General features: G+C 47.3%; 1 protein-coding gene across 1 annotated transcript in view; it reads right to left on the bottom strand.

The window, feature by feature from the left end:
• The window catches only part of LOC138662468 (uncharacterized), a 91,350-nt gene extending 67,695 nt beyond the window's left edge, over positions 1–23,655 (bottom strand). Inside the window, exons 1-5 of the mRNA XM_069748145.1 lie at positions 23,537–23,655; positions 21,866–22,022; positions 19,905–20,073; positions 14,668–14,768; positions 14,271–14,446 (exon numbers count right to left, since the gene is read on the bottom strand). Of these exons, the coding sequence (XP_069604246.1) occupies positions 14,271–14,446; positions 14,668–14,768; positions 19,905–20,073; positions 21,866–22,022; positions 23,537–23,645 (712 nt within the window). The 5' untranslated portion in view covers positions 23,646–23,655. The remainder of the gene's footprint in view (positions 1–14,270; positions 14,447–14,667; positions 14,769–19,904; positions 20,074–21,865; positions 22,023–23,536) is intronic.
• Positions 23,656–25,525: the final 1,870 nt, after the last annotated feature.

Raw genomic sequence — 25,525 nt, 5'->3', positions numbered from 1 at the left:
TCCTATACTACAGAAGGATGTAGTTGTCGCCGCAATTAATTCTGATCTTGAGAAAGAGGTGGTAGAGGCTCAGGGGGACGCCCCAGCAGCCTGTCCGTTAGGTAAACTTTTTGTTCCAGCTAATCTCCGTCTCAGGGTCATAAATGAGCATCATGACTCGGTTCTGGCCGGACACCCTGGAAGTAAGGTTACTGCGGACTTACTCACTCGGTGTTTTTGGTGGTCTGGGGTAAGACATGATGTACAGGAATATGTCGCTGCCTGCAGTGTGTGTGCGCGTTCCAAGTCCTCTCGTTCTCGCACGTCTGGGTCTCTCCAACCTTTGGAGATTCCCAATAGACCTTGGACTCATTTGTCAATAGATTTCATCACTGACTTACCGGTTTCGGAGGGTAATACAGTTATTTTAGTCGTAGTTGATAGATTTAGCAAAATGTCTCATTTCATTGCGCTCCCGCATTACCAAATGCTAAGACTCTGGCACAGGTCTTTATTAAGGAGCTTGTGAGACTGCATGGTATTCCTTCAGATATTGTCTCAGATCGTGGGGTGCAGTTTATTTCTAAGTTTTGGAGGGCTTTCTGCAGCCGGCTGGGGACTCATTTGTCGTTTTCTTCAGCTTTCCATCCTCAATCCAATGGTCAGACTGAACGCGTAAATAAAAATCTTGAGACTTATCTCAGTTGTTTCATCTCAGAGAATCAAAAGGACTGGGTTAAGTCCTTACCGTTGGCAGAATTTGCTATTAACAATCGTACTCATGAGTCTACTGGTAAGTCCCCGTTTTTCGGGGCATATGGTTTTCATCCTCAATCTAGTGCATTTAATAGGAGGGATTCCTCAGGTGTTCCTGAAGAGGAGAAGTTTTCTTCATCCATCACGTCCGTATGGCAAGGGGTTCTTGATAAACTAAAGAGGATGGGTTCCAGGTATAAGAATGCGGCTGATCTGAGACGTGTGGAAGGTCCGGACCTGTGTGTGGGTGATTGGGTTTGGTTGTCCTCGAAAAATATTAAGCTGAGAGTTCCCTCATGGAAATTGGGCCCTAGGTTCATTGGCTCTTATACGATTGTGGCCGTCGTGAATTCCGTTGCTTTTCGGCTGGCTTTGCCTCAGTCATTTAAGATCCATAATGTTTTTCATCGCTCCTTACTCAAAAAGGTTGTGGCGCCATCCAATCAGTCCCCTTCACCTCCATCTCCGGTCCTTGTTGATGGAAGTCTCGAGTTCCAGATTTCCAGGGTTTTGGATTCTCGTTTAGTTCGTCGATCCCTACAATATCTGGTACACTGAAGAGGGTACGGTCCTGAGGAAAGGACGTGGGTACCTGCTGCCGATGTTCATGCGGTTAGGTTGGTTCAGGCATTTCATACAGCTCATCCTGAGAAACCTGGTCCTGAGGTTCCGGAGGTCCCTCGTAGAAGGGGGGGGTACTGTCACGGGGCTACCGCGACAAAGAGGTTCTAGAGAACCGCAGCGCTCTGGGCCTCGTTCACACACAGTGAACAGAAGCTCTTCACCTGTTTTCTGACCTAGCTGCTTTGTGCCAGCAGTGCAGGAGTTAACCCTTATTTCTTAGTTGCTGAGAGTTGGGTCTCTCAGCTGAAATGGATCTTGTAATCTGATCCTCTATATAGACCCAGTCCTGACTTCAGCTAGTGTCAGTGATCAGTTCTACTGCCTGGCTTGGAGGTTGATGGAGAGAGGTGTTGGTGTTGGAGGTTTATTTACAGAGATGGGTGTCTGCAGTTTTGGTTGCATGTTAAACCTGTTTTCCTTCCTAAGTTTATTCATTCTCTTCCCTTCTCTGTGTTTCCTCTGTGGTTGTGTGAGCATTTGGTGAGTTTGAATCTTTTAGTTACCTTGTCTGTTTACCCTGTTGTTGTATAATTACACTGGTGCGGTCCACCTCCTTTGGGGGGAGAGGGGGCCACTAATAGGGCCTGTACAGGAGACAGGGATACGCTGGCGGCTCGGGCCTCCTAACCTTCCTAGGTACCCCCGAGATAAGGGAAAGCCAGGGCCCCATTAAAGTGTTAGGGACAGGTGCGGGTCCCAGTACGCCGTCCTGCCCCTTTAACGCCGCTTACGGCGTGACAGATATGATTGGGCCAGAGAAAGGGCGCCAAAATGTAAACTATAAAAGTGCACCATGACTTTACGGACACACTGTATTTTGCTGTATATTATTCAATAAAGTACCCCCTTCTTTGGTATAGTTCTTTTCTTATATGTTCTTTATATCTGTTTGGCACTGAACTGTTTATGAACAATGGTCCTGGCATGGCCCTTTTTTTGGTGATATAGTTTATAATCATTATAATTTTTGATTTCGCCCATATGTGCTTTAGGGGTCAACGTATATTTTTGATACCCAATTTATTTAATCAGACTGTTGGGGCAAAAGTTGGACCTCAGGGGAGCCTAAAATATGATTAGGATCAAGGAGGGGTTGAGTGGAAGAAAGCCTTTAGCACTCCTGAAGGGCATTATGAAAACCTTGTCATGCCCTTTGGTTTGACTAATGCCCTGCCATTTTCCAACATTTTGTTAACGACATTTTTGTCACCTTGTGGGTATATTTGTTGTGGTGTATCTTGATGATATTTTAATATACTCACCTGATCTCAAGTCACATCAGGTATACATCCAGCAGGTGTTACAGGTTTTGTATGCCAAATTTGGAAAACGTGTATTCGCCGTACAAAAGGTTCAGTTCCTGAGTTTCCTAGTGTCTGCGGAAGGTTTCCAGATGGACCCTGATAAGGTCTGTGCAGTTCTGGAATGGGATCTTACAGAAACTCTGAAAGCGTTACAATGCTATTTGGGGTTTGCTAACTACTATAGTACGGTAAGTTTATCAAAAACTTCTCATTGATTGTCAAACTCCTAATTGACATAAAAAAGAAAGGTATGGACTTCTCAAGGTGGCTTGACTGCACCCGCCAGGCATTTTCTTCTTTTTTTTAAGAAATGCTTTTCCACTGCTCCTGTACTCTTTCAACCCAATGGTTTCCTGCCATTTATTATGGAGGTTGATGCATCTTGGGTGGGGGTCGGGGCTGTGTTGTGTCAAGGGTCGTCCCCTGGAAAGTAGTAGTAGCATCCATGTGCCATTTTCTCTAAAAATTATCAGACGAAAGGAACTATGATGTAGGCAGTAGAGAACTTTTCGCCATCAAGTTGGCTTTTGAGGAGTGGCATCACTTTTTGCAGGGAGCAGTCCACCCTGTGACTGTCATTATTGATCATAAAAATCTGTTGTACCTCGAATCCGCTAAATGTCTTAATCCTAGAGTAGCTAGATGGTCTTTGTTTTTTACTAGGTTTATTTTTATTGTCACTTACTGTCCTGGAATTAAGAACGTCAAAGTTGATGCTTTGTCAAGTTTCCCTGGGGGTGGTGGTTCGGATGACTCTGTCCCTATTTTACAGGAAGAGGTGGAAGTCTCTGCCATGTGTTCTGAGCTGGAGGGATAGGTATTGAAGGCTCAGGGGACACCCCTGCTTGTCCTTCAGCGAAATTATTTGTACCATTGCATCTGCGTCTCAAAGTTTTAGGGGCACATCATAGCTCGGCTTTCGCTGGTAATCCAGGTAGTAAAGCAACTTTGGACCTCCTTTCTCGTGGTTTTTGGTGGCCAAGGTTGCATCGGGATGTAGTTGACTTTGTGTCTTCCAGTAAAGTCTGTGCGCATTCTAAGACCCTGCATACTCGTCCGTCTGGGGCTCTTCTACCATTAACTATACCAGACCGGCCATGGACATATTTTCCATGGATTTTATTATAGATCTTCATTCATTTTCTGGTAAGACTGTTATCTTAGTTGCGGTGGATAGGTTCAGTAAAATTGCACTTCTTTGCTTTACGTGCTCGCCCTAACGCTGAGACCCTGGCTCAGGTGTTTGTCAACGAGATCATGAAGCTTCCCTCTGATGCGGTGTCAGATCGAGGGACCAAGTTTATATGTAAATTCTGGAGGGCATTTTGTTCTCGCATAGGGATGCATCTATCCTTTTCTTCATCCTCAAACGAATGGTCAGACTGAACATCTAAACCAAAGTCTGGAGACATACCTCAGATATTTTCTGTCAGATAACCAGGGGATTGGTCATATTTTCTACCATTAGCTGAGTTTGAGTTAAACAATCGTCGCAGTGAGTCCACTGTCAAGTCACCATTTTTTGATGCATATGGTTTCCATCTGCAGTTCTGTACCTTTAGTAAAGATGGGTCTTCAGGGGTTTCTCTGAGGAACAATTCTCTTCATCACTCTCATTTGTATGGCAAGGGGTTCAGAACAACTTAAATATCATGGTGAACAGATACAAACGCAATGCTGGTAAGAAACAGTTGTCAGGTCTGGACCTGGGTGTGAATGATTTTGTATGGCTGTCTATCAGAAATATTAAACAGAAAATTCCTTCCTGGAAATTAGGTTCTAGGTTCATTGATCCTTATAAGGTGGTCACCATAATTAACCCTGTGGCCTTTCGTCTTGAGCTTCCTCAAACTCTTAAAATCCACAACATTTTCTACAGGTCATTGCTCAAAAAATATGTAGCACTTGTGCAGCCGTCACCCTTGCTACCTCTGCCACCGATTATTGTTGATGGTAATTTGGAGTTTCAGATGGAAAGAATTGTGGATTCTCATATGGTACGCCGGTCTTAACAATACTTGATGCGCTGGAAGGGCTATGGTCCTGAGGAGAGGATGTGGGTATCGGCATCTGAGGTTAATGCCAGTAAACTAATTTGGTCCGTCCATGAGGTCCATCTGGATAATCCAGGTCCCAAGGGTTTTGTGGCCCCTGGAGGACCTGGAGTTAGACGGTTACGTCGGGTATTGAATCAAAGGTCTTCTTTAGAGATGGTGTGATTTGTGTCCCATATTAAATGGATTTGTTTTCTTCTGGAGCTGAAAAGGTTAACAACCTTTCTGTGGTGGTCAGATACACGGGCCTAACACGGGCCTGTTAGGTCGTGTTAGGTACGCTGTTATGTCTGCTAATGACAGGTGTTATGAAGGCAATCCAGAAACACAGTGTGCTTAGCGATCAGAGCGCACACAGTGATCTGACAAATACCCAAAAATACAAGAACGAGCTCTGAGACGTGGAAACTCTGTAGACTGCACACCTGATCCTATCCTAAACACAACTAAAAGCGGCTGTGGATTGCGCCTAACAACTACCTAGGCAACTCGGCACAGCCTAAGAAACTAGCTAGCCTGAAGATAGAAAAATAGGCCTGACTTGCCCCAGAGAAATTCCCCAAAGGAAAAGGCAGCCCCCCACATATAATGACTGTGAGTAAGATGAAAAGACAAAACGTAGGGATGAAATAGATTCAGCAAAGTGGGGCCCGATATTCTAGGACAGAGCGAGGACAGTAAAGCGAACTTTGCAGTCTACAAAAAACCCTAAAGCAAAACCACGCAAAGGGGGCAAAAAAAACCCACCGTGCCGAACTAACGGCACGGCGGTACACCCTTTGCGTCTCAGAGCTTCCAGCAAAACAAAAGACAAGCTGGACAGAAAAAAAGCAACAAAAAAAAACCAAAAAGCACTTAGCTATACAGAGCAGCAGGTCACAGGAACAATCAGGAGAAGCTCAGATCCAACACTGAAACATTGACAAGGAGCAAGGATAGCAGAATCAGGCGGAGTTAAGTAATGAAGCAGTTAACGAGCTCACCAGAACACCTGAGGGAGGAAGCTCAGAAGCTGCAGTACCACTTGTGACCACAGGAGTGAATTCAGCCACAGAATTCACAACAGTACGCTCCACGGCTATTTCTAGTTGTGTGATAGGATTAGGGGTTGCGGTCGGCAGAGCTCCCACTTCCCAGAGCTTGTCCTGTGTGAGTTTAACCATCAGGTCGTTCCGGGTGCTCCTAACCACCAGGTCATAACAGTACAGCTGGCCCAAAGTATTAATGCATCTCAATAGAGGGATAAGAGAAGTTCTGAGACCATTTTTTTTTCTCTGCAGTGTTTTTTGTCTTTCTTTTCCCCTAAGCCTCTGGGTGGTTCAGGACACAGGTGTAGATATGGACATTCAAGGTCTGTCCTCTTGTGTGGATCATCTCACTGCAAAGGTACAAAACATTCAAGATTTTGTGGTTCAGAATCCGATGTTAGAGCCTAGAATTCCAATTCCTGATTTGTTTTCTGGGGATAGATCTAAGTTCCTGAATTTCAAAAATAATTGTAAACTGTTTCTAGCTTTGAAACCCCGCTCCTCTGGTGACCCCGTTCAACAAGTAAAAATCATTATTTCTTTGTTGCGTGGTGACCATCAAGACTGGGCATTTTCCCTTGCGCCAGAGGATCCTGCATTGCGTGATGTTGATGCATTTTTTTCTGGCGCTTGGATTGCTTTATTATGAACCAAATTCAGTGGATCAGGCAGAGAAAATCTTGCTGGCTTTGTGTCAGGGTCAGGATGAAGCGGAGGTGTACTGTCAGAAGTTTAGAAAGTGGTCTGTGCTTACTAGGTGGAATGAGTGTGCCCTGGCGGCAATTTTCAGAAAGGGTCTTTCTGAAGCCCTTAAGGATGTCATGGTGGGATTTCCCACGCCTGCTGGTCTGAATGAGTCTATGTCCTTGGCCATTCAGATCGATCGGCGCTTGCGTGAGCGCAAAGCTGTGCACCATTTGGCGGTATTCTCTGAGCATAGGCCTGAGCCTATGCAGTGTGATAGGACTTTGACTAGAGCTGAATGGCAAGAACACAGACGTTGGAATGGGCTGTGTTTTTACTGTGGTGATTCCACTCATGCTATCTCCGATTGTCCTGAGCGCACTAAGCGGTTCGCTAGGTCTGCCACCATTAGTACGGTACAGTGTTATGACCTGGTGGTCAGGACAATAATGGACCTTGTGGTTAAGAGCACACGGAATGACCTGATAGTTACTGATAATAAAGGACGAGCTCTGGGATGTGGGAACTCTGCTGACCGCAATCCCTAATCCTATCAAGCACACTAGAAATAGCCGTGGATTGCGCCTAACGCTCCCTATGCAACTCGGCACAGCCTAAGGAACTAGCTAGCCCTGAAGAAAGAAAAATAAAGCCTACCTTGCCTCAGAGAAAATCCCCAAAGGAAAAGGCAGCCCCCACATATAATGACTGTGAGTAAAGATGAAAATACAAACACAGAGATGAAATAGATTTAGCAAAGTGAGGCCCGACTTACTGAACAGACCGAGGATAGGAAAGGTTACTTTGCGGTCAGCACAAAAACCTACAAAAAGACCACGCAGAGGGCGCAAAAAGACCCTCCGCACCGACTCACGGTGTGGAGGCGCTCCCTCTGCGTCCCAGAGCTTCCAGCAAGCAAGACAACAATAAAAATAGCAAGCTGGACAGAAAAATAGCAAACCAAAGAAATACAAGCTGGAACTTAGCTTCTGCTGGGAAGACAGGTCACAGGAACGATCCAGGAGTGAACTAGACCAATACTGGAACATTGACAGGTGGCATGGAGCAAAGATCTAAGTGGAGTTAAATAGAGCAGCCTGCTAACGAATTAACCTCGTCACCTGTGGAAGGAAACTCAGAAACACCCACCAGAGGAAGTCTATGGACAGAACCAGCCGAAGTACCATTCATGACCACAGGAAGGAGCCCGACAACAGAATTCACAACAGTACAGTCTAAATTTCTTTTGTCCGTTACTCTGATTTGCATTCTGTCGTCCTGTTCTGTTATGGCATTTGTGGATTCAGGCGCTGCCCTGAATTTGATGGACTTGGAGTTTGCCAGGCGCTGTGGTTTTTTCTTGGAGCCCTTGCAGTGTCCTATTCCATTGAGAGGAATTGATGCTACGCCTTTGGCCAAGAATAAGCCTCAGTACTGGACTCAATTGACCATGTGCATGGCTCCTGCACATCAGGAGGATATTCGCTTTTTGGTGTTGCATAATCTGCATGATGTGGTCGCTTTGGGGTTGCCATGGCTACAGGTCCATAATCCAGTATTGGATTGGAAATCTATGTCTGTGTCCGGCTGGGGTTGTCAGGGGGTACATGGTGATGTTCCATTGCTGTCAATTTCGCCTTCCACTCCTTCTGAAGTCCCTGAGTTTTTGTCGGATTACCGGGATGTATTTGAGGAGCCCAAATCCGGTGCCCTACCTCCTCATAGGGATTGCGATTGTGCTATTAATTTGATTCCTGGTAGTAAGTTTCCTAAGGGCCGACTGTTTAATTTATCTGTGCCAGAGCACGCTGCTATGGAGAAAGGTCATATTCGCCCGTCGTCATCACCGTTGGGAGCAGGGTTCTTTTTTGTGGCCAAGAAGGATGGCTCTTTGAGACCTTGTATTGATTACCGCCTTCTTAATAAGATCACAGTCAAATTTCAGTACCTTTTGCCGCTGCTGTCTGATTTGTTTGCTCGGATTAAGGGGGCTAGTTGGTTCACCAAGATAGATCTTCGAGGGGCGTATAATCTTGTGCGAATTAAACAGGGCGATGAATGGAAAACAGCATTTAATACGCCCGAGGGCCATTTTGAGTACCTGGTTATGCCATTCGGGCTTTCTAATGCTCCATCTGTGTTTCAGTCCTTTATGCATGACATCTTCCGAGAGTACCTGGATAGATTCATGATTGTATATTTGGATGATATTTTGGTCTTTTCGGATGATTGGGAGTCTCATGTGAAGCAGGTCAGACTGGTGTTCCAGGTCCAGGTGCGAATTCTTTGTTTGTGAAGGGGTCGAAATGTCTCTTTGGGGTTCAGAAGGTTTCATTTTTGGGTTTAATTTTTTCCCCTTCTACTATCGAGATGGACCCTGTTAAAGTTCAGGCCATTTATGATTGGACTCAGCCGACATCTGTGAAAAGCCTGCAGAAGTTCCTGGGCTTTGCTAATTTTTACCGTCGCTTCATCGCTAATTTTTCTAGTCTTGCTAAACTGTTGACTGATTTGACCAAGAAAGGTGCTGATGTGGTCAATTGGTCCTCTGCGGCTGTAGAGGCTTTTCAGGAGTTGAAGCGTCGTTTTTATTCTGCCCCTGTGTTGCGCCAGCCAGATGTTTCGCTCCCGTTTCAGGTCGAGGTTGATGCTTCTGAGATTGGAGCAGGGGCTGTTTTGTCGCAAAGAAGTTCTGATGGCTCGGTGATGAAACCATGTGCCTTCTTTTCTAGAAAATTCTCGCCTGCTGAGCGCAATTATGATGTTGGCAATCGAGAGTTGTTGGCCATGAAGTGGGCATTTGAGGAGTGGCGACATTGGCTTGAAGGAGCCAAGCATCGCGTGGTGGTCTTGACGGATCACAAGAATTTGACTTATCTCGAGTCTGCCAAACGGTTGAATCCTAGACAGGCTCGATGGTCGCTGTTTTTCTCCCGTTTTGATTTTGTGGTTTCGTACCTTCCGGGCTCTAAGAATGTGAAGGCTGATGCCCTGTCAAGGAGTTTTGTGCCTGACTCTCCGGGTGTTCCTGAGCTGGCGGGTATTCTCAAAGAGGGGGTAATTTTGTCTGCCATCTCCCCTGATTTGCGGCGCGTGCTGCAGAAGTTTCAGGCTGATAGACCTGACCGTTGTCCAGCGGAGAAACTGTTTGTCCCTGATAGATGGACTAGTAGAGTTATCTCTGAGGTTCATTGTTCGGTGTTGGCGGGTCATCCTGGAATCTTTGGTACCAGAGATTTGGTGGCTAGATCCTTTTGGTGGCCTTCTTTGTCGCGGGATGTGCGTTCTTTTGTGCAGTCCTGTGGGATTTGTGCTAGGGCTAAGCCCTGCTGTTCTCGTGCCAGTGGGTTGCTTTTGCCCTTGCCGGTCCCGAAGAGGCCCTGGACGCATATTTCCATGGATTTTATTTCAGATCTCCCTGTCTCTCAAAGGATGTCGGTCATTTGGGTGGTTTGTGATCGCTTCTCTAAGATGGTCCATTTGGTACCCTTGTCTAAATTGCCTTCCTCCTCTGATTTGGTGCCATTGTTTTTCCAGCATGTGGTTCGTTTGCATGGCATTCCGGAGAACATAGTCTCGGACAGAGGTTCCCAGTTTGCTTCGAGGTTTTGGCGGTCCTTTTGTGCTAAGATGGGCATTGATTTGTCTTTTTCTTCGGCTTTCCATTCTCAGACAAATGGCCAAACCGAACGAACTAATCAGACTTTGGAAACATATCTGAGATGCTTTGTTTCTGCTGATCAGGATGATTGGGTGTCCTTCTTGCCTTTGGCTGAGTTCGCCCTTAATAATCGGGCCAGTTCGGCTACTTTGGTTTCGCCTTTTTTCTGTAATTCTGGTTTCCATCCTCGTTTCTCTTCAGGGCAGGTTGAGCCTTCGGACTGTCCTGGTGTGGATACGGTGGTGGACAGGTTGCAGCAGATTTGGACTCATGTGGTGGACAATTTGACATTGTCCCAGGAGAAGGCTCAACGTTTCGCTAACCGCCGGCGCTGTGTGGGTCCCCGACTTCGTGTTGGGGATTTGGTTTGGTTGTTATCTCGTCATGTTCCTATGAAGGTTTCCACTCCTAAGTTTAAGCCTCGTTTCATTGGTCCGTATAAGATTTCTGAAGTTCTCAATCCTGTGTCATTTTGTTTGGCCCTTCCAGCTTCTTTTGCCATCCATAATGTGTTCCATAGGTCGTTATTGCGGAGATACGTGGCGCCTATGGTTCCCTCCGTTGATCCTCCTGCCCCGGTGTTGGTCGAGGGGGAGTTGGAGTATGTGGTGGAGAAGATTTTGGATTCTCATATTTCGAGACGGAAACTCCAGTACCTGGTCAAGTGGAAGGGTTATGGTCAGGAAGATAATTCCTGGGTTTTTGCCTCTGATGTTCATGCTGCCGATCTAGTTTGTGCCTTTCATTTGGCTCATCCTGATCGGCCTGGGGGCTCTAGTGAGGGTTCGGTGACCCCTCCTTAAGGGGGGGTACTGTTGTGAATTCTGTTATCGAACTCCCTCCTGTGGTCATGAATGGTACTTCGGCGAGTTCTGTCCATGGACTCCCTCTGGTGGCTGTGAGTGGAGCTGCTGCTTCTGAGGTTCCTTCCACAGGTGACGTAGTTTATTCTTTGGCTGGCTGTTCTATTTAACTCCACTCAGATCGTTACTCCATGCCAGCTGTCAATGTTCTTGTACTGGTTCAGTTCGCTCTTGGATCTTTCTGGTGACCTGTCTACTCCAGCAGAAGCTAAGTCCCTGCTAGTTATTTATTTGTTCATTGTTTCCTTGTCCAGCTGGCTATCATGATCTTGCCCTGCTAGCTGGAAGCTCTGGGATGCAGAGTGGCACCTCCACACCGTGAGTCGGTGCGGAGGTCTTTTTGCACACTCTGCGTGGTCTTTTTGTAGGGTTTTGTGCTGACCGCAAAGATACCTTTCCTATCCTCAGTCTGTTTAGTAAGTCTGGCCTCCCTTTGCTAATACCTGTTTCATTTCTGTGTTTGTGACTTTCATCTTATCTCACTGTCAATATATGTGGGGGGCTGCCTTTTCCTTTGGGGAATTTCTCTGAGGCAAGGTAGGCTTTATTTTCTATCTTTAGGGCTAGTTAGCTCTTAGGCTGTGAAGAGGCGTCTAGGTCGTGTTAGGTACGCTCCACGGCTATTTCTAGTTGTGTGATAGGATTAGGGGTTGCGGTCGGCAGAGCTCCCACTTCCCAGAGCTTGTCCTGTGTGAGTTTAACCATCAGGTCGTTCCGGGTGCTCCTAACCACCAGGTCATAACAGGCCTCCATTTCAGCTGCTTCTGATCTGGTCATTACATCTTCATATATAAACTGGTAAAACCTTCTTCTACCTGCCGGTGAAAGATTTGTCTTCCTGTGCTGTGAGCTAAAGCTAAGTGGCTGGTGTAGAGTTCTGTGGTTTTCTGTAGTATGTGTGTGTTTATCTTCTGGTTCCTGTTTCCATTAAAGGCCCCTTCACATTTAGCGACGCTGCAGCGATACCGACAACGATCCGAATCGCTGCAGCGTCGCTGTTTGGTTGCTGGAGAGCTGTCACACAGACCGCTCTCCAGCGACCAACGGTGCCGGTAACCAGGGTAAACATCGGGTAACTAAGCGCAGGGCCGCGCTTAGTAACCCGATGTTTACCCTGGTTACCATGCTAAAAGTAAAAAAAAACAAACACTACATACTTACCTACAGCCGTCTGTCCTCCAGCGCTGCGCTCTGCTTCTCTGCTCTCCTCCTGTACTGTCTGGGAGCCGGAAAGCAGAGCGGTGACCGCTCTGCTTTCCGGCTCACAGCCAGTACAGGAGGAGTGCAGAGCGCAGCGCTGGAGGACAGACAGCTGTAGGTAAGTATCTAGTGTTTGTTTTTTTTTACTTTTAGCATGGTAACCAGGGTAAACATCGGGTTACTAAGCGCGGCCCTGCGCTTAGTTACCCGATGTTTACCCTGGTTACCAGTGAAGACATCGCTGGATCGGTGTCACACACGCCGATCCAGCGATGTCAGCAGGGAGTCCAGCGACAAAATAAAGTTCTGGACTTTATTCAGCGACCAACGATCTCCCAGCAGGGGCCTGATCGTTGGTCGCTGTCACACATAACGATTTAATTAACGATATCGTTGCTACGTCACAAATAGCAACGATATCGTTAACAATATCGTTATGTGTGAAGGTACCTTTAGTTTATTCCTCCCTGTCCCTATCCTCCCTCCCTATTGTTGGTTAGTGCTTTTGTATGATAAAGGTTTTCTGTTATTCATGTTTTGTCTTTGCGTCTGGTTTACATTACATTTCTGTCCCATGCCTCATGGGGTGAGGAAGGGGACAGATCAGGGTTTAACATGAGTACAGTAAGGTTGGAGACTCAGGTCTCTCTACCTTCAAGCCTACACTTGGGACAGGGATAGTTAGGGTCCCAGTTCCAGGGACAGTTTGACGCCCCCCTTCCTCACAGAAGACAGTCATAGCATGACATAAGATCTATTTGGTTTCTTAATTGTTTTTTTTTCATTGTTCTTTTACTACATCTCTTCATCCTCTGCCTACTGTGACCTTCACGTCTACCGCTGTAAAAAAACTCTGCCTGCCCTGACCCCAGTCAGTCTGACCATATTTGACACTTGTTGCTTTTGTACCCTGAAATGGTGTATCCTGCCCTTCTACAACTCCACCTGTCGATAACAGAGACTTCTTCTGGAGTGGCAAACTAAGTAGTCCAGACAGATGACAAAGGGTACCGGGCAGCATGCTTGTGTTAATCTTGTGCCGATGACTGAAATAATCTAGTTAACCCTTGAAGTGCTGGAGGTATATGACTATTTGGAGGCAGCAGCATAAAACCTAATGCTAGCTAATGCATGCTAATGGAATGCATTAATTGCCCCCCACACCAAGGTCCCCTGGGGCAGAAGTAGGGGTTCCGTCCAATATTAGTAAATGTGGGGCCACTTTACTCTTAGTCTGAACAATAAGGTCCATTTGATTATTAATTGTTTATTCTGTGTTGTTTGGCTTGTTCCTTCACCACATCTTTCTGTCCTCTGTCTGTCCTGACCTTCTTCATGTCTACTGCTATAAAAGAGCAACACTTGCCTGACCCCAGTGAATTTGAGGGTAGCAAACTCAGTAGTCAACTTTGATGACAAGGGGTAACATTCATTATTTCCACTTTTGCTGATGAATGATATTATTAACCCTTGAAGTGTTGGATGTTCATGACTATTTACAAGCAACAGAACAGAACATAGTGCAGGCCACAAATAATGGAATGTAAAATTGCTCCCACACCAAGGTTCCCCTGGAGTAGGTAGGAGTTATTCCCAATATTAGCTTATTTAGGACCACTTTGCACAATACGATCCATTTGGTTTATTATTGTTTATTTTGTACTGTTTGGCATTGACCCAGCTTGTTTCCTAATAACATCTACCTGTCCTCCGCCTGCCCTGACCTTCTGCACATCTTCTGTTGTGAAACAACTCTGCCTGTCCAGACCCCGACCCATCTGACTACAATTGAGAATTCTAGAATTGTTACCTTGACAAGGTGTATTCTGCCCTTCTGGCCTTGCTAACGGAGAAATGTCCTGTGCTAGAAGACTCTGCTGTGGGTTAAGAAAGTAGGACGAACAATGGCTGACACCTCGCTCCCTGGTTTCACCAATGTCGATTCCATTAGTAGTCCAATATATCCTCATCTTCCTAGCTAGGCCACCTATCACAAATCTCTTTATAGATGAGTTTAATTTCATCACTATTCAGGTATCTAAACTGTGATGGACTATTAATGGATCTAGTTCTGATGATGGATCCAGAATGAGGAAAAGATTTGAGCATGCACTGACCTGAGTATCCATTTTGGTTCTTCTTAGTCAGATACAATCCATTGAAACCCATTTTTGGACGTTCAAGTTCCACCAGACGGCTGGAGTCAGATTGTATGGCCAGTAGTCTTCCAGATGCTTGGTCAGGGATCTGCTGTTTTCCATATCTACCAGAATGTACATTAGAGGATGGAGGCCTAAGACAACAAGGTGTTTATTCTGATGTCACATTTACAAGGGCACCTTCAGAAACAGCACCGCCCTATAGGCTGTGTCTAGTAATGCAGCTCAGTAAGTTAATGTGGCTAAACTGCAATACCAGACATAGTTTATGGACAAGAGTGATGCTGTTTCAGAAATAAACTTTACTGTAGCATGGCCAGAGCTCAATGCAGACTTTTTAAGTTAATGCAGTTACCTGGTTTCTTGTGGGGGTGGAGATGGTACACGGACCATATAATCCTTAGCTCGTCCTCTCTTCAGCAATGACTGCATCATTCTCATGGGTGAGTATGGCACCTGAATAGTAAAAACTTAATCAAATTTATAATAAATCCAACTTTTCCTTTCATTTTTAAAAAGGATTCTGTTACTCCTCCTGGAAAAGTATAAATAAATTGACAACTGGGCGTCGCCATTCTCCTTGTCAACTGGATGTGTCCCCAAACAATCTTTCACTGTCAGCAGTGATTGGACAGCACAAGACACGCCCTATTCAAAATGTGAATTGTAGCCTCCCAGTTGTCAGTTTATTCATATATTCTCAGTAGCAACAGCATGAAAAGATGTTCCAAATGGAAACCCTCAGATAGGGTTTGGATAAATGTTTCTGAGGCCATCTGCTATCTCTCCTGATCCCACACTTTGATCTGCTGAGGGTGCAAATATTTTCAATGGGAAGAGGGGAGTAAGCCTTTTTTCAGATACCCCTCAGGGTAGTTTATCTCCCAAGGAAAAAAAGGGTATTGTAATCCAACATGCCCGATCCCTCTCTCCTCTGATATGATCTGTTGGGTGGAGCCAAAAGGCCCCCTACACATACAAGTAGAAGGTTAGCTGGTCCTGCCAAAATAAGCAGCTTTGGCCAACTTTATTCTAATGTGTATGGAACCCTAAAGAATGTCCAATATATTTTATTTTACAAATGGGTTCATGGTGGTCCTAAAATAAAAAAACAACTGAATGGATGGCCAAGTTACCCATCTATCCTACAAGGACCGGAGAGGGTGACAACAGATACATTGCCCTCATGACATGGGAGATGGTTTGATGATATGCAACAGCGGGTATCTCCATTTTAGTGATTGCTATGGACCAACATCTGTTAACGGAAAGGGTAAAGGAGCCCATAAATCTGTCCTCTACCCTCCGTGATCTTCTCCAAATCTACTGTTGTGAACAACTCCTTCTGCCTTGAAGCATAGGATTGAGGACCCCACAGATGTGATTATCTCGAGCCCAAAGTCTATGGGGGTGCAAAATATCACCTGACCCCTATGTGAAGGTAGAGAAGATGTTAAACACCCTCTCCGAAGAGCCCTAATGTATTTTATTGCATGACCCGTATATTATTGTGTGGTTCATAGTGTTGAGCACTCCGATACTGTAAATATCGGGTACTGGCCGATATTCGCTGTATCAGAATTCCGATACCGAGTTCCGATACTTTTGCGATATCGGATACCGGAATCGGAAGTTCCTATAGTGCAATGATGCACTATAATGGAGTGTGTGCGGTGCGTGGGCGGAGACTGCGTGTGTGTGTGTGCAGGCGAAGTCTGTGCGTGACCGTGGGGGGGGGTCTGTGCGTGCCTGACGGGGCTCTGTGCGTGTGTGTCGGGGCACTGTGCGGGCCTGCCGGGGCTCTGTGCGGGCTTGCCGGGGCTCTGTGCATGTGTGCCGGGGCTCTGTGCGTGTGTGCCGGGGCTCTGTGCGGCGTGCCGGGGCTCTGTGCGGCGTGCGGGGCTCTGTGCGTGCCTGCCGGGGCTCTGTGCGTGTGTGCCGGGGCTCTGTGCGGCGTGCCAGGGCTCTGTGTGTGTGTGCCGGGGCTCTGTGCGTGTGTGCCGGGGCTCTGTGCGGCGTGCCGGGGCTCTGTGCGGCGTGCGGGGCTCTGGGCGTGCCAGCCGGGGCTCTGTGCGTGTGTGCCGGGGCTCTGTGCGGCGTGCAGAGCCCCGCACGCCGCACAGAGCCCCGCACGCCGCACAGAGCCCCGGCACGCCACACAGAGCCCCGCACGCTGCACAGAGCCCCGGCACGCCGCACAGAGCCCCGACATGCCGCACAGAGCCCCGCACGCCACACAGAGCCCCGCACGCCGCACAGAGCCCCGTCACGCCGCACAGAGCCCCTCACGCCACACAGAGCCCCGCACGCCGCACAGAGCCCCGGCACGCCGCACAGAGCCTCGCACGCCGCACAGAGCCCCGCACGCCGCACAGAGCCCCGGAAAAGAGCCCAGGCACGCCACACAGAGCCCCGCATGCTGCACAGAGCCCCGACACGCCGCACAGAGCCCCGGCATGCCGCACAGAGCCTCGCACGCCGCACAGAGCCCCGCACGCCGCACAGAGCCCCGGAAAAGAGCCCAGGCACGCCACACAGAGCCCCACATGCTGCACAGAGCCCCGACACGCCGCACAGAGCCCCGGTATGCCGCACAGAGCCCCGCACGCCGCACAGAGCCCCGGCACGCTGCACAGAGCCCTGCACGCCGCACAGAGCCCCGGCACGCCACACAGAGCCCCACACACCACACAGAGCCCCGGCACGCCGCACAGAGCCCCGGCACGCCGCACAGAGCCCCGGCACGCCGCACAGAGCCTCGCACGCCGCACAGAGCCCCGCACACTGCACAGAGCCCCGGCACACCGCACAGAGCCTCGCACGCCGCACAGAGCCCCGCACGCCGCACAGAGCCCTGGAACAGAGCCCTGGCATGCCACACAGAGCCCCGGCATGCTGCACAGAGCCCCGGCACGCCGCACAGAGCCCCGGCATGCCGCACAGAGCCCCGCACGCCGCACAGAGCCCCGCACGCCACACAGAGCCCCGCACACCGCACAGAGCCTCGCACGCCGCACAGAGCCCCGCACGCCGCACAGAGCCCCGGAACAGAGCCCCGGCACGCCACACAGAGCCCCGCATGCTGCACAGAGCCCCGGCACGCCGCACAGAGCCCCGGCATGCCGCACAGAGCCCCGCACGCAGCACAGAGCCCCGGCACGCCGCACAGAGCCCCGCACACTGCACAGAGCCCCGACACACCGCACAGAGCCCCGGCACACACGCACAGAGTCCCGCATGCCGCATAGAGCCCCAGCACACACGCACAGAGCCCCGCATGCCACACAGAGCCCTGCACGCCGCACAAAGCCCCGGCACGCCGCACAGAGCCTCGCACGCCGCACAGAGCCCTGCACGCCGCACAGAACCCCGGAACAGAGCCCCGGCACGCCACACAGAGCCCCAGCAAGCCGAACAGAGCCCCGCACGCAGCACAGAGCCCCGGCACGCCGCACAGAGCCCCGTACGCCGCACAGAGCCCCGGCACACACGCACAGAGCCCCGCAAGCCGCACAGAGCCCCGCACGCCGCACAGAGCCCCGCACGCCGCACAGAGCCCCGGCACGCCGCACAGAGCCCCGGCAGGCCCGCACAGACCCCCGGCAGGCCCGCACAGACCCCCGGCAGGCATGCACAAACCCCCAGCAGGCACGCACAGACCCCCGAGATGCCCGTACAGATCCCCGGAAGGCCCGCACAGACCCCGCCCGCACACACAGACACGCACAGTGTCCGCCCACGCACCGCCCACACTCTTCCCCCCTCCGGAACAGGATGTAGAAGGACAGAAAGGGCTTATTTACATTCTGATATTTGTGTCCCATTGACTTGCATTGGTATCGGGTATCGGTATCGGCGATATCCGATATTTTTGGGATATCGGCCGATCCATTCCGATACTTCTGGATATCGGAAGGTATCGTTCAACACTAGTCATTCATCCTCATGTACGCTGCGGTTTTCCTGTGTACATGGTTTGATAGGGTTAATTGTAAGGCCGGCCCATGGTTTAGAGAGGAGTAAGTGGGCACTAGGAGTTAGTTCCTGTTTTGTCAGTGAGCCTATTCTCAGCATTGTCAGCCATATTAGGTGTGCAGAGCAGAGCAAGCGCAAAAGAAGGTAGTGAGGTCCTTCATTATCAAGCAACATCGATAGCAGTTCCCATCTAGAAGGCAAGTTGGGGCATATACAGAAATAGGCTTTCAAGCACGAATATTGGTGTTAGCCAGACCTGGAGGTCTTTGTGAAGGACTATGGATCAGCCAGGCTGGGACACATCCATAATGTATTGCTGCTGGAAGAGCGCCCTTATATAGTCCACATCCTGTAGTGCTGGGTGCAGAGGTAACAGCGAAATACATTGACCTGTGTGACCCCGTACTGGGAAGATTGAGGTCCTTTTGCTCTGCAGTAACGATCTTAACAAGTTACGTGCCGCCATCTGCAACTGAAATGTTTACCGCTATCATAATGCAGATGAAAAATTCAAGTGTTTTACCTGTTACCTATTGTACAAAGCTTCAGGACCAAGTAATCAACAGTTTATTTTATTAATAACGTCTGGCTCATTCTTCATGACAACAAAGGTCCCAACTTGCTCCAAGATATGGCAGCATTCAGTCTGAGAGTGACAGCAATTCCACCAAACAGATGTGCCTGCACCCAGGGACACCCGCCTAGGGTGTTTAAGGATGAAGAAGTAACCATCAGCTAGTCATGTCCCTTACGCTCACTCAGCTGCAACTGTCAAATGATCGGTGCCTGTAAGCACTGCTTCTTCCTGGTGCTTGAATGGCTTATGCAGAGAGCAGCAGGTAAGTTTGTCATTGACGTCTGCACTCTGCATAGGCAGCAACCAAAATAACACAGCGAGTAATAAAGTGAGTTTTGTCTTCTGAATCGTTGCTTATGCAGAGTGCAGCAACCGATGACGAACTCATCTCGAATGCTGCGCCCTGCATAAAGTGCTTATCAAATATGAAGTTCAATACTCGCTCTACATAGGCAGCAACCAAAATTACAAAGATCTGTATAATAAAGTGTCTCTATATAATTAAGTGAGTTTTGTCTTCTCGGTCACCGCCTATACAGAGTGTGGCAACCGATGACAAACTCTTCTTGAATGCTGCGCTCTGCACAATGTGCACAGTGAATATGAAGTTCAATACTGCGCTCTGTATAGGCAGCAACCAAAATTACAAAGCTCTGTATAATGAAGTGGGTTTTGTCTTCTTGGTCGCTGACTATACAGAGTGCAGCAACTGATCACAAACTCATCTTGAATGCTGCACTCTGCATAATGTTGGAGGGGAATATGAAGTTCAATATTGCACTGTTGGAGGGGACCCTGGGAGGGCTTACAGTTCACGGGTTAGGGGGCGCAAAATGATCGCCGTGCCTCGGGTACTGGCAACTTACACGCCACTACGTTGTCGGCTAGAGAGAGTCACATTAAATGGTTGGCGGATTTGGCTGGGCCTTTGGACTATACTCCTGGGAGCACCCAGTCTGTATTGGTTGATATCACCAAAGTTAGCCTTTAGGCATGTAACGTACGGATGGTTTTAGTGATCTGCTCCCCATGTACAACACCTTTACTGGATGTGTCCTCTCCGTGCCCCGCGGCTCTACATCCCCCATAGCGTCCTTCACCGTCCTAGTTATGCCAGCAGCACGACTGGGCAGAAGGTTACTCGCTGCAGTCTGGTCTGGTAGTCTGCGAATCGTGGCACCATGAGGACTAGATTTTCCACGGACTCCTCTGCAAAAGATACAGGCGACAGTAGAGGAATCAGTGATGCTGAATTTATGTGTGGAAACAGTACGGGGATCAGCCAAATCCCTCTGTATCATGAATCATATTATGGGAATATATTCCACTGCGGAAAAAGACACAGAAAGCCAGCGACACAATGTATGCGTTTCTGCCGGAGCTGATTAAACCCGTCATACTGAGCTTATTAGTCCTTTCTGGAAGAATTTGGTTAACTTCAGATAATCTCATTTTTAAAGCCTCTTAAAGCTGGGAATCAAGGGAGGGGAGGAAGATCCAACCTCAAAAATGTCTCTTATGTGAGGTCATGGAATACACTTGGCAGTGTTCTGCAGAGAACATCCTTCATCTTGCCCTAGAACGATGTGAACTACCAGCCTGTAGGATCGGAGGAGAAAAATTAGGGGGTGCAGTCATATCCAGTCCTGATCACAAGAGGACAGACAGCTAGAAAATTGCTAATATTATATAACATCCCTTTAACCGGGGATATATGGTATCTGACTAGCAATTCGTAGGACCCTAAGCCCAGTAGCCACATTGATAATCCATGGCCATAGATGTGGACCACCTTCTACCTGCCAGCATCTACATTGCCTCTTCTAAATAGTAGGCTTGGCCCAAAGATGACAATGTTTGCTGACCACTAGACCAGAGTCCTGCGAATACTTCATCTCTAGATCTCACTAATATTCTGGATTATCAGACAGTCCTAAGGAAGTTTTGTATTAATAAAGGGGTCTATATTCAGAGGATCTGGTCTGGGGTCTGGATTTACTTTGGGATCTGGATCTGTACTTACCAATCCTGGTCTGGAGTATGTATTTTTTTAATGATGTTGATTTGTACTTGGTGGGCTTGGTCTGGGGTCTGTATGTATTTAGGAATCTTGGTCTGCATTTATGGGGCCTGGTCTGTTGTTTGTATTTATTTAGGTGTTTGGTTAATATTTAGGCAGCCTGGACTGGGGTTTGTAATTCTTTAGGTATCTAAATACAGGTGTCTGTATTTAGGGGGTCTGGTCTGGTGTTCTTATTAACTTAGCGGTCTGTGTCTGTATTTACACGGCATGGTCTGGGAACTACATTTACTTGGGGGTCTGCGTCTAGATTTAGGGTTTCTGGTCTGAGTCTGTATTTATTTGGGGGGTCATGTCTAGAATATATATTTTTTGGGGGTAGTTTCACTGGAGGTCTGTTCTGTGGTCTGTATCTGCTTACGGGATTCAGGTTAAGGATATGTATTTATTTAGGGGGTCTGGTTGGGGGGCTCCTCCAGAGTCTCGATTTGTTTAGGATCTGAGATTTTGTCCTGGATCTGTATTAATATAGAGGTCTTTTACCAGGCCATGCCCTTTCCTTACCCCATTCTTGCCCTGAATGTGGATTTTGAAGGCATTTATCTTTGACGTTCATTGAATATATGTCTTCATTCCATGGATCAGTTTGACGAGACATCATAATGGAACTACCCACAGAAAACATGGTGCTGCTTTCTGGGAAGACTTAGCCAACTCTTCCAGGAGTCAGAGGATCTCCACTTTTTTTTTAATGGAATCCACTCAAACATTCTTGGAGAGTTGGTAAGTATGACGTATATGTACAATCTCGGTCTTAGGTTAATGTTTCTCAGTGTTCCCACAATCCTATGACTACCACACATTTTAGTACCACAACAGTAGGACATCATAATTACCCACTAAAAGCAAAGTGTGCACCCCATGGGGACACGAAGGACAGGTCAAGAATCTAGGACTTAGTAAACTGGGCAATGGTCTTACCCGTCAATATATGTAGATGTATAAGAATTCTGGTCCTGTTCTAGTTCCTTCGCATTCTTTAGGATGAAATCTGGGTGGCGACTGCCACTTTCAGAATGTTCCTTCTTTTTCAAACGAAGGCTCCTCCTCACTTTACTGTAGAAAGAGATCTCTGCTCCTTTAGAAACAGAAGCAAAATCATGTTGCTTTGATAATATGATCGACTGAAGGCAGAACAAAAACAAGCAAAGGAGAAGAAAATATGTTAATAGGGTATGGTTCACTGACTTTATAGGACAGTCTTCTGATATTCCTGCCCCTCAAGACAACAGATGCACTGTGTGAATACTGTTGTGCGGTTCTATATGTGTTAGAGCAAAATGTGAATAGAGTATAAGGATAAGCTTAGGACAGCATAGGGTATAGGCTAGGTTAACATGTACATAGGAAATGGTTAATGTTAGGACTAGCCTAGTGGGAGGGCACCAGTGCTGATAAGAAGGGGGCACTTCCTGGTTGGAGGGAGTTCAGTGTCAGCCAGTGAAGTGTGGAGTGGGTTCAAGTTCAGGTTGGTTGGTGGGGTGCTAGGGGCAGCATGGGCCAGATGGAGATCCCTGATGGACATTCCAAAACATCTGGAGCCTTGGGCTCTGGCCATGTTCAATGGAGTAGGTCTGGTCTTCCGAGATCACGAAGTAGGTGGACAAGGAGTCACATGAGGGGCAGGTTGGCGGTCAAGGGTGTACTGTCGGAGTGGACAACGAATCTCTGAGGCTGATGGAGTCAGCAGGCTCAGGAGTAGTCCATAATGAACGTGTGGCAGAACAGAAGAGGAGTTGTGCTAAGGAGTAAGGAAGTCTGAATTGCTGTGCTCCATCCCACCTGTATCCACCTGATGAACTTGCACTGTTTAGTAAAAGTTTGACTGTTTCAAAAAACCTGATGTCCCATACATTGTGTGCGGTGCCTCATGAGGCCGTAAGCTTGGAGGCAACGGAGGCCTGCGGCCTACAAGTGAGTGTGATGCACCCCACACCCTACAGCACACTGAGAATGGGACACCCCTTGTCTGTAAACTGCCAGCGCACAACCAGACAGCAGCTTGGTCACGACTACTGCTCTGCAGCACTTTACACTACAACCTAATGACCCAGGTCTGACTCTCCAAACCAGTGGGGTCAGGAGGATCAGGACATGCTCCATCTGTACATACGTCTTGAAAGACCACATTCATAAGAAACATAGAAACCCTGGTTGGAGAGAGAACTTCCTTATTCCTGATAAGCACTTTATGGTTGTAATTGTACCCTCTAATTTTGAGGCCAGGTACGGACTGGGACTGATATTCAGCCCTGGCATTTGAAATCACATAGGCTCATGCTGTCCCCATCCCCAAGCACCAGATGGGATATATCACTAATATTATCCTGAAAGGAGAAAAGCAAGATCTACTACCAGACAAATATCTCTAATGATTCCCGTGGCTGTTGGGGTAAGTGTCGGCGTCAGCGACTTTGTGTTCCGTCACAACTCTTAACAGTATGGGTGTCTTGAGAACACCGATTCTGTTAACAATTTCAACAAGGCAGCCCACGACCAGACAGGCCCTTCTGGCATTTGCCAAAATTGCCAGATGGCCAGTCCGGCCCTGTTTGAGGGAATATCATACAGGGTCCTCTACATATTGCATACCTTTATTCTGTGATGTATGGTCAGGATCGAGATCATGGTTTTGAGATGAGGATCTTGAGTGACTTCCACTGCCGATGGAGGAACTTGAATCTGCCCATTCCATTTTCATTATCGTGACTTCAGAAGAACCTATATGAAAAAAAAAAATAGTTAAGGGATTTATTAGATAGATATCATACAAAATACAAAACATGCTAGGTAGAACATGTTTTCCATCTATTGTAATGCTGTGACCCTTTCCGTGGTGACTGCTGTAAAGTGCTTCAAGCTTTTAAGAAGTGCCTTCATACTTTCTAGAAAATGGACAAAATCACTTTTGATGGTAAAAATGTGAGCAAGCTGCTGAGACCAGTCATAGCAAACCAGATGGAAGACATTGGCCCAATACAAGCTAATTTGACCATGTGAAGGATCAAACCAAGGCCCAGCTATCACTTTATCACCTCTTTATAGAACGAGGAGTAATAAAGTCTACATAAAATGAGAGGTGTCCTGAAGTTTTTAAAAACCAATGAGACAACTAACATCTCAAAAGTCTTTTAACTTGGCATGACTGTGATGGCTCCAGAAGTGCACACAGCCTAAAAGCCTGTTGAATGTCTGTGCTGCAGCCTTTCAACAAACTGTCTTCAGCACCGAACCCGAACAATAAAAGGACCTCTGGGAAAAGTCTGTGTTTGGAGGTCAGGTTGGGATTCTCTCATCTCTACTTTTAATTAAGCAATGACTCCTAATATATATTAGAGGAACATCACTAAGTAATTACTACTTTTAGAGTGTTGGCTGCTTGGTACTTTCTACTAGATCCTATCCATATATTGTACTTTTGATACCTTCTGTGTTTCCACTCGCTAGGGTTTCCAGAGATGAAAGACTATGGTGGACTCTTTTATCCTCTTCGATGTCTGCAATATTTTTGGCTTGATCCCCCAATTTGTTGTTGCTGTTTGTAAATCTCATGGTGATTCCATCAAGAGAAGTCACATTTTGAGAAGACAACTGTTTGTTCATGATGTCCCTCATTATAGGGGATATCCGTATTTGAGGCATGCGTCTGCTGGGAAGACCACCTCTTGGGATATCAATTAGCACTTTCTTTGCTACATTTGGTGGAAATGGTTGACGTCTATGTGGAAGGGTCATGGTCTGATGATCTTGACTTTTTGGCATTTCACCTTCCTTTGAAGGTGAAGTAGATGTTTTGTCAGCTTCAGTATTAGCTTTCCTTTCCATAAGTTTTATTTGAGGATGTGGGGAGATATTTGAGCTCATCTTAACTGTCTTTGTTTTCTCAAGAAGATATCTTTCCTGGTATCGAAACTCTGCATCTTCTTTTGATTCATCCTCAAAATGTACTCGAGCCCTCGGTAGCCTTTGTGGTATCTTCTCATTGAAGTTGATAGAGCTCTTTGAGCACCGTGTCATAGAGTTGTCTTCTATCTGGACAATCTGCGTTCTATATAAAAAGTAAAATCTCACATTGTTAATATGTCTACAAGCACGAATTACATTGACTCTCAGACAAACATGTCTGGAAGCCCATGGGCTTAGAGCTGTTTCTGCACAGTCAACGTAACATCAAGTAATGTGGCAAAACCAGTAGGTCAAGCAGCTGGAGGTCAAAAGCAGTAAAAACATTTGCTCCACTAATTCCTCGTGTTTTGGTTATGCGATGGAAACGGGTTAATAACGAGCTATATCGTGTCATGAGATATGCCCATCACATGACCTGGACAAATTTTCATCCCCTAGGAGTAAATTATGATGGTTCCTACTGATAACAGCAAGCAGAGATCTTGAAAACAGAAATAATTTATACAGAATATATATATCAATTGGCCAATATATTAAAACCACAAATGTGAAGCGGATAACATTGATTATCTTGAGACAATGGCATCTGTCAAGTGGTCGGATATACAGTATTTGGCAGCAAGTGAATGATCAGATCTTGAAGCTACTGTGTTGGAAGCTGAAAATGGACAAAGG

Source organism: Ranitomeya imitator, chromosome 2 (assembly GCF_032444005.1).
Source record: "Ranitomeya imitator isolate aRanImi1 chromosome 2, aRanImi1.pri, whole genome shotgun sequence".
NCBI lineage: Eukaryota > Metazoa > Chordata > Amphibia > Anura > Dendrobatidae > Ranitomeya > Ranitomeya imitator.
Note: the sequence above shows the minus strand (reverse complement) of the source record. Positions and strands in the feature narration are given on the sequence as shown.